The 9,256-nt window shown below is 33.8% G+C and overlaps 1 protein-coding gene across 1 annotated transcript; it reads right to left on the bottom strand.

Moving 5' to 3' along the window:
* Positions 1-6,849: 6,849 nt before the first annotated feature.
* On the bottom strand, positions 6,850-8,861 carry LOC109173073 (pentatricopeptide repeat-containing protein At4g32430, mitochondrial-like). The gene is made up of 2 exons (XM_019322331.1): positions 7,745-8,861; positions 6,850-7,598 (listed from the first exon to the last, which is right to left on the bottom strand). The coding sequence occupies exons 1-2, from the start codon at positions 8,597-8,599 to the stop codon at positions 6,954-6,956; spliced, it is 1,500 nt and encodes a 499-aa protein (XP_019177876.1). The 5' UTR covers positions 8,600-8,861; the 3' UTR covers positions 6,850-6,953.
* Between the last annotated feature and the right edge of the window lie 395 nt (positions 8,862-9,256).

Below are 9,256 nucleotides of genomic sequence, written 5' to 3'. Positions count from 1 at the left end.
TTTTTTTTTTTCTACTGAATTCTGGGTAGCTTTCTTTTATTTTGTTAAACAACTATTTTTATTTTTATTATTTATTTTACCATCTCTCTTTGTTGTATTCTATTTATGTTTCCAGTGGTATTATTAAGGAGTTCTATTATATATATCTCAAATTTACTCTTTAATTTGGCGGATGTTGATAGATTATTTTTTTTATGTGAGTCCTTGTAAAAGTGTCTATATCAAAATTTTAAATGTGAGAGTAAATATTGAGAGTAGGGAATGAGAATATGAGAATACATAAATGTCAATTGGGACTCATTTCTATAATTCTATTGATTAACAACAATAAGTAAAAACAAACATTGAAAAGGAAAATTACACTTTTTGTCCCCGAATTATACGTAGAATTTGTGTATAATTATTGGTCATGCTCAGTTTTGTCTTTAAATTATCATTGGCGTTGCACTTTTCGTCCATTTACTAACAAAACATTAGGGATGGAATTTTCAACTTTAGTATAACTTAGGGATGAAAAGTGAGCACGAAAAGTTAATAAATTGACAAAAAATGCAATACCAATGATAGTTTAGAGGCAAAAAGTGAGCACAACCAACATTTAGAGACAAATTCTACAATTATCATATAACTTAGGGACGAAAAATACAATTTCTCTATTTATGAGCCACTGACTCACTGGTATGTTTTTTTTTTTTTGAAACAACTCAATGGTATCTAAGTATGTTATTTGCAGTTCTTTGAGGTTATTTACTTTTCTGTAATTTTTTTTTTCCAAGTTCATTCGCACATTTTGCTCAATCTTCAACCTTGTACTCAAACTTGGTCAATGTTTTCTGCCCCCCATGAGTTATTGTCATGTCTTTAGCCCAAGGTCAGGAATCAAGGACGTACTTGATCTCGAAATCCCAATCTTGACTTAGATTAATGTATCCTCATCCAACGAGGACAATTATCAACATTCAATATGAGATTATTGTAATTGCCCGTCACAATGTTACTTGATTGTCCATTATCAATATTGAATCAATATGAGATTATTGTAATTATTCTTGACAATTAATATTGTTATATATAGGGATAACAATTATTTTCTCATTACTAGTATGCGTTGTGTAAGAAATGTATGCGTTATATGTCCTTACAGTCCATGGTCAAGGAATCTCTTTATGTTGAATTGGTATCTTCTTCCCAAAGTCGAGTGTGTCTAGTCTTCCTTGTCTATCCCTAACGTACAACTAGTCCCCCACTGAGTGCAAGGAATCGTTAGTTAATCAAATAGTTGTCCCAATTTGGGAGGATTTATGCGCATGAGAACATGTTTTCAAGTAAAAAGTGATGACGATATAATCTATTCATTTAGGTGTATATTAATAGTTTAGGGTTTTTGAAAAACATGAGAAAAAAGACAAGATTAGTTTTATACATATTGTAAATTTAAAAGTTTACAATAATTATAAATTTTACCCTGTATTTTTTTTTTCACCAAAACTCTTAACCAGATGAAACATGATGGGAGGTTGAGATCCGTCTTCACTTTTTTACAAGAGAATCATGTTGTTGTTTGAGGCCTACATACACATGTAGCTAGGTTCAATTGATAACAAGTCCCCTAATAAAAAGTGGGATTAATATAATTTAGTTGTCCATTTAAGATGATTAATTACTGACAATTAAAGTAAAAATGCAATGACACTTTTGTAATTATTACCCCCCCACACACACATGTGTGTGTGTATGTATATGTATGTATGTGTACATACATACATACATACATACATACATACATACATACATACATACATACATACATACATACATATATATATATATATATATATATATATATATATATATTCAAAATAATTATAATTTAAATATATTATAATATAAATTGATTTAAACTTTTTTGAAATATTAATCAATTTTAATAGGTTAATAAATGAAAATAATAATTATATATTAGAAATGATACTGGATCACATAAATATATATATGATCGAAAGATATTTATAATATATGTCAACTATCATGTAGTGTGATGACATTTCGCTTACTATAGGTTCAAATTTTGATGGTGGGAGTTTAGATTCTTTGAACTAAGAATATTTATTTAAGAAAATATAAAACATATAGGGAAAATGACACTTTTCCCCCTGAGTTATATACCTATAGCATTTTCCCCCCTAAATTATTGAAGTAGCTGTTTTTCCCCTGAAATGTTAAATGGACATATTTACCCTTAAACTAAATATTTAATTTATTTTTTTTTCTCCAACAAATTATGATCATAATTTGGTTCAAACCAAACAAACACTATAGCAACCAAACCGAAATATTCCAATTACAATTTAGAATCGAAATTCGATATTTAGAGTTTATTAAAATCATGAACCGGAACGGACGGTTCATGTTCCGAACCGAAAAAATAAAATACATTTATTGTTGAATTTAGACTATTTTAAAATAAAAAATAAAATTTTAAAATAAAGACTGTTCAAAATCGCGAATCGGATCCGGAACCGCCGGTTCACGGTTCAAGATTCAATTTTTTTGATACATAATTTTAATAAATTGACATTTAAATATTAAGTTCTAGATCTGAATTATAACCGGAAACTATTAATTCGATTGCTTTAGTATCCGGTTCAATTCAAACCGAACCGTGGTCATCCCTACGTATACGCAATAATTTGTTGGAGTAGTAAAATAAATAAAATGTTTATTTTAAGGGTATAAATGTCAATTTAATATATCAGGGGGAAAAAGTACCACTTTTAGAATAATTGAGGGGGCTAATATGCTTACCTAAATAATTGAGAGAAAAAAATGCTATAAGTATATAACTTAGGAATAAAAAGTGCCATTTTCCCAAACATATATTACTTTATACAGAAGCATGAGTACGTATTTAAAAAAAAAAAAAAAATAGAGAACAATGCATATATTGAAAATAAATGTAATATTGAGTATTTGAGTGTTGATGTGAAATGATGAAATCCTAAAATACATTTCTACACAGAGTGAATCCCCTAAAGCAATACAATAGTTCTATTTCCACGTGTCTATTTGTCATCATGTTCAAAAGTCTTTTGTGCATTGTTGTATGGGTATGTTTTGCCAATTATAATAAATTATTCTGATCTCTTTCTTGTTTTATTCTTTATACATACTCGTTTTTTTTTTTTTTAAACAAACAAGAAATTATTGACGATGAACCGTCCGACAGGAGGCAAAACCTCTAAGATCATATAATAGCATCATTTTGGCTTTTACATGCAAAGTATTGAAAGAGCTAGCAAAAAATCCTTGAAGAGCTAGAACCAAGTCCAACCGTTGCAAGAGCATCAATGATTTGATTGGTCTCTCGATAGATATGCGTAATCGAGGTTCCCCACGAGCTTAGGCAAGAGCGAACGAAGAGGATGACATCCTTAATCTTCCACGGGATCCTTGCAGTCCCCGACGAATTGAAGTGTAGTTGGCGAGGGAAAGGGAATCAACTTCAACCTCGTGAGGTCTGTTGGCAATCGTATCACACCATTGTAAGGCTAACTGAAGTGACAAAGTCTCAGCCTCCAAAGCTGACGACACATCAAAACGGAAGCAGAGACCTACCAAAATCTGCCCATGAGCATTTCTTATACAAGCGCCCCTACTGCGCCACTCTCTGAGAAGACATCATCCGTATTCAGCTTCAGCCTTTCCGTTGTTATATATATATATATATATATATATATATATATATATATATATATATCAATGTTGCAAAACACGCTAGGCGCCCCCTAGGCGCCAAGGGGGCGCCTAGGCGCCGATTTTTTATTTTTTTATTTTTATTTTTTTTAATTAAAAATAAAATTTAAAATTTAGTAATAAAACATAAGGTTTCTATAGTTATTTCTTAGAAATTATTTACGAAAGTGGTTGTAAAAGTGTTCAAAAGATTTTTTAAACCATCTAAATACATAAAAAACTAAAATTAAGAGCTAAAGAAGCATTTTTTTGAGAAATTAGTGGACCAAACCGCCTTCGAAAAAATACGCGATTTGAAAAAAAAAATTGTCCAAATCGGACAACCGAGTCAAAAGTTATGCCTTCTGAAACTTTTCCGACATTTTCAAAAAAAAAAAAAAAAAAAAAAAACCACCGAACCGGCCGGCCGCGGAGGCCGTTCCTCACGGCGGCGCAATGGCGCCTAGGCGCGATTTTTGCAACATTGATATATATATATATATATATACTCGTTTATTTCAGAATGAAGTTAGAAAAAAGAATGAAAAAAAAGGGAAATCACCATTTTGCATTGGCCACTCAATTGTTTTCTAATTGTTAATGTAGTCTCTAGTTTTCAATTTTAATTACTTTGATTTTTGAATTGTTTATCGTCAATCAAATCTTTCGAAGAACAAATTGACAAAATTTTAAAAATAAGGAAATTACCATTTTGGTCCCTCAAAAGAGTTTAATTGACGAAATTTTAAATAATTCGATGATCAAATTAAATACTAGAGACTACATTGACGGTTGGGAAACAATTTTTGTTTGAAGTTGGTTTTGCACCTAGCTCTCATCCAATCACATCATGGGGCAACACGTGGACCTCCACGTAGTCGCTTAGCGGGTGACACGCCCCCATTACGTGTGCGATGGGTTCCAAACAACACGTGGACCGTAGTCGCTTATCGTGTGACGTAAAAATTCGAACCCATGACCGTTGGTCTGGCTCTGATACCAAATTGAAGCATGTGCTTCATCTCAACTAAAAGCCTAAGCTAATAATTGAATTGCACATTAATGATTATATGTTCAACAACATCTTCTCTTTAGCGCAAACTTTGCAAGCCAATCAGCAACCCAATTATTCTCTTTGAAAACACAGTTAAGCTTCACCTCCTAGTCTTTTGTAAACCACTCTTCTTGCACTCACTTACAATATCACTATATGGTTAGTAAACAATTGAGGAATCAAAATGTTAATTTTCCAAAAAAAAAAAAAAAGTTGATGAATTAATGATTCCTGAAATTATCCCAATTTTCAAAGCTAGCACTTGCCTGTCATAAATTGGTTGTATGTTGGCCAGGTAAACATGCCAACCAACCTTCTTCCTAACTTCGTTTAACCTAGTTGCTGATTTTTAAATACCAACTTTTCTAACGTGTTGTTCATTTCACTACACGTGGCCTGACAACTAGCATTGCCAAGCTACCTGGAATAGCTCCCCCAGCATTAATTGACCTAATTCCATCTTCGGGTAAACAGGTCTGAACTTTTTTTTTTTTTTTTTCTCATATTCCTGCTTTGATTAAAAAACAAGTTAGATACCCACATACCTAAATATATAGGCTATTTGGTAACATAATTAGTTTATCAATTAATTTTAACTTATTTGATCACTATTTGCTATTTGACTTAATTAAATTAAATAGAGTTAATTACTGAAATGATCCCTTGATTATAGCGAAATTACCAATTTGGTTCTAATCTTGAAAAATAATTTAAGGTTTTTGAAAAATATGAGAAAAAAGACAACGTTAGTTTCATATATATTACAAATTTAAAAGTTTACAATAATTATAAATTTGACCTTATATTTTTTCACCAAAACCCTTAACCATTGATGAAACATGATGATAGGTTGATATCAGTTTTCACTTTTTTACAAGAGAACCCTGTTGTCATTTGATCATGCTTACACAGACAAGCACCTGTAGGTTCAATTGAGAACAAGGGAAATCACCATTCTGCATTGGTCACTCAATTATTTTTCAATTGTCAATGTAATTCTTAGTTTTCATTTTTAACTAATTTGATCCTTCAATTGTTTAAAATTTCATCAATTAATTAAACCCTTCAAGAATCAAATTGACAAAATTTTAAAAATGAAAACATTACCCATTTTGGTCACTCAGAAAGGTTTAATTGACGAAATTTTAAATAATTTGAAAATCAAATTAGTTGAAATTGAAAACTAGGAACTCTATTAATGGTTAGGAAACCTAACAATTGACGAATCAAAAGGTGATTTTTTTTTTTTAAAAAAAAAAAAAAAGAAGAAGTTGATGAATTAATGGTTCCTGAAATTATCCCAGTTTTCAAAACTAGCACTTGCCTGTCATAAATTGGTTGTATATTGGCCAGGTAAACATGCCAACCAACCTTCTTCCTAACTTCGTTTAACCTAGTTGCTGATTCTTGAATTCAGGAAAAACCTTAACTGGTTTCTACTTAGATTTTAAACAAATTAATTCTGTGTAGATCTCTGTGTTAGACATAGAAAAACACAGTAAATAAAGAATAAAATAAATGCAAAAAAATAAAGGAACCAAGATATGTTTACTCAGTCGAACCCAATTTCACTAGATGATCACTAAAATTACAAAATAGATAGAACAGATTTATCCATACAACTATGATATAATCTTTCCTTATGATAAGATGAAAGACTATCTCATAATTAATCTGTAAGATTTCCTCAAATCAAGGAGAGATGCCATCTTAAACTAATCTCCTGAAGACTCCATGCATAATCTGTTAAAATTCATGCCACATGTAACTGCTCCATTCACACATCTTACTGTCTAAACAATTATAGGGCCAGACAATTTGGGGGCTCCTTGTGCGCAGTGAGCACCGGTCTAGCCTCTGTGGTTCATGTTCAGTTGAGTCACCATGATTTACATCCTCCCAAATGCTCTGTCGGGCCGGGGTGTGGGGGGCCCTTAGGATTGAGGTTCAGCCTTTTGGAAGAATTATAGGGCGTTTGGTCTTTGTCGGATCGGAGTGTGGGAGGTCCTTAGGGTTGGGATTCAGCCTTTGAGCCTCAAATATATATATATATATATTTTTTGGAAAAAATGTAAACATCAAAATATCAAATGACTATTCTAAATATTATATTTTTAGTTACAACTACAATTATAATCTCAAAAATGGAACTACTCTACCTTTTGAGTCAAATATGACCACATGCTACAAACCTGTTGTATCTATCATCTTCATCTTCCTCTAAATGTTTCATCTCTGATCCAAGCCACTCCACCATCCTATAAATTTCCTCAGACAATGGATGAGACTTGACATCTGATGAAAACCCATGCAGATTCAGAGAATCATCAAAGCTTCCTACATCAACCCAACTAAATGCTACCTCTTTCTTCACTCCCCTACATCTCATCCCCTTTCTGATGTTTGCTACCTTCTCCCACTGCCCCTTCTCAGCATACAAATTCGACATCAACACGAACGAACCTGAATGCTCGGGTTCCAAAGCGATCAGGGCTTCGCCTACCCTCTTAGCCATCTCTACATTGCCATGAGTCCTGCAAGAACCAAGCAGGCTTTGAAGTGCAGAGATTCCCGGTCCTCCTGGAATTCGGGACATGAATTGTTCAGCCTCATTTAGCCGCCCTGCACGGCCCAACATATCAACCACACAAGAGTAATGCTCTGCAGACGGTTCGATAGAGAAATCTCTCGTCATTGAGTTAAAAATCTCAAACCGAAACATGAGTTCCGTAGGCCCTCTTGATAGCAAAACCATGTATCTGCTTACCAAATTCCAAATCTCTTTGCTGCCCACAAGCTGAAACTGCACTAGTTAATGACACATGATCCGGTTTCATGCCTTCTCTTACCATTTCAATGAACCCCAAAATAGCTTCCAATGCATAACTCCCTTCCTGTGCATACCCTGAGAGGAGGGTATTCCATGAAACCAAGTCTTTACTTCATTTCACGAAATACTCTTTCAGCTTCTACAATTTTCCCCCACTTTAAATACATAGTCACAAGTGCATTCCCAATAAAACCCTCAAATTCCAATCCGGACTTTATTACACAAGAATGCAATTGACTTCCAACTAGGGTATTCCATGAAACCAAGTCTTTACTTGGCATTTCACGAAATACTCTTTCAGCTTCTACAATTTTCCCCCACTTCAAATACATAGTCACAAGTGCATTCCCAATAAAAACCTCAAATTCCAATCCGGACTTTATTACACAAGAATGCAATTGACTTCCAACTATGAACATTTCTTGAGTCGTACAATGAGAGAGAGCTGTTGTATAACTCACTGCATCGAAAGTAACCCCAAGTGCATGCATTCTATGTGCAAAACACAATGCATCTCCTCCATTTTCACACCCAGAAAGCACCGTATTATATGAAACAGTATCAGGATTCTCCATGTCCTCAAAAATAAGCATGGCATGACTGAACTGTCCAGATTTGCAATACATATTCATCAATGAATTCGGGTTGGTAATATAAGAAAATAATCCACTTCTTATAGTAAGACTATGTAATTGAGACCCAAATTTCAAGTCACCTTTGCATGCCTTGAGAGCTAACGCGATGGCAACCTCATCAATCTCTGAGACACCCATTTGAAACTGTTTCTTGAAAACTTTAAGAGCTTCAAATCGGCTCTGGTGAATAAAATTAAACATGGAATGGTGTATAGACTTAAGAGTTAGTCTAGGACTTCTATCAAACACGTGGTGCTCATTCTGAAAAGAGCACAATGTCTTCACCAACTGGGACGGTTGCCTGGCTATTCTCTGGAGAGCTTTGGGATTCAGTTGGCAGGTAAACATTGGAGACAATAAACTCTAATGGCAATGAACCCAGTCCACATAAATATTTGAGAGAGAAAAACCCAACTGATAAAATTAAAATTAATAAACTACGTGTGGTGGAATCATTGTCGACGGAGCTCAAGCTGTCGCCGGCGATGGAGGCAGTGGCGTTGTCTGCTGTCCGGAGGAGAAACGACGACGACAGAGGATGCAGTGGAAGCATAGAAAAGAAGCTGGGCTAAAGTAGTGTTACCGTTCCCACATCGGACGAACAAATGAACACTAGTAGCCAGGCTCCTTATAAATAGATGCCACAACAACATTTTACTTAAGCAGCCATGCAGTGAACACAAAGCGAACTATTCTTTCGCCTTTTACTAAAGAATACCGTGTGTGCATTGCAATGAATGGCATACTCCAATTTTTTGAGGGTGTTTCTTCTTAGGGAGAAGCCCAACAAATCAAGTTATAATTGTTTAATTTTAATTTCAGTGTTTCCAAGTTTGCGAGGTGGAAATTGTAGTTCCACTGCTGAATTTTTCAGTAAATTCCAAATGCATCCTTGATGTGTTGTGTGTTATATAAGGGAGCTTAAGGAGAAAGGCGTACTAGTCCCACAACTGTAAAAATGGCGCACAAGAAGTAAAACAAATATTTGATGGACACAAAAAGAAA

The sequence above is a fragment of the Ipomoea nil genome, unplaced genomic scaffold (assembly GCF_001879475.1).
Source record: "Ipomoea nil cultivar Tokyo-kokei standard unplaced genomic scaffold, Asagao_1.1 scaffold0465, whole genome shotgun sequence".
NCBI lineage: Eukaryota > Viridiplantae > Streptophyta > Magnoliopsida > Solanales > Convolvulaceae > Ipomoea > Ipomoea nil.
Note: the sequence above shows the minus strand (reverse complement) of the source record. Positions and strands in the feature narration are given on the sequence as shown.

Coding starts and splice junctions, on each gene's coding strand:
- LOC109173073 (XM_019322331.1), bottom strand. CDS start 8,599: ATGTTTACCTGCCAACTGAATCCCAAAGCTCTCCAGAGAATAGCCAGG. Junction 7,599..7,744: donor AAATTGTAGAAGCTGAAAGA/GTATTTCGTGAA, acceptor ATGTGTCATTAA/CTAGTGCAGTTTCAGCTTGT.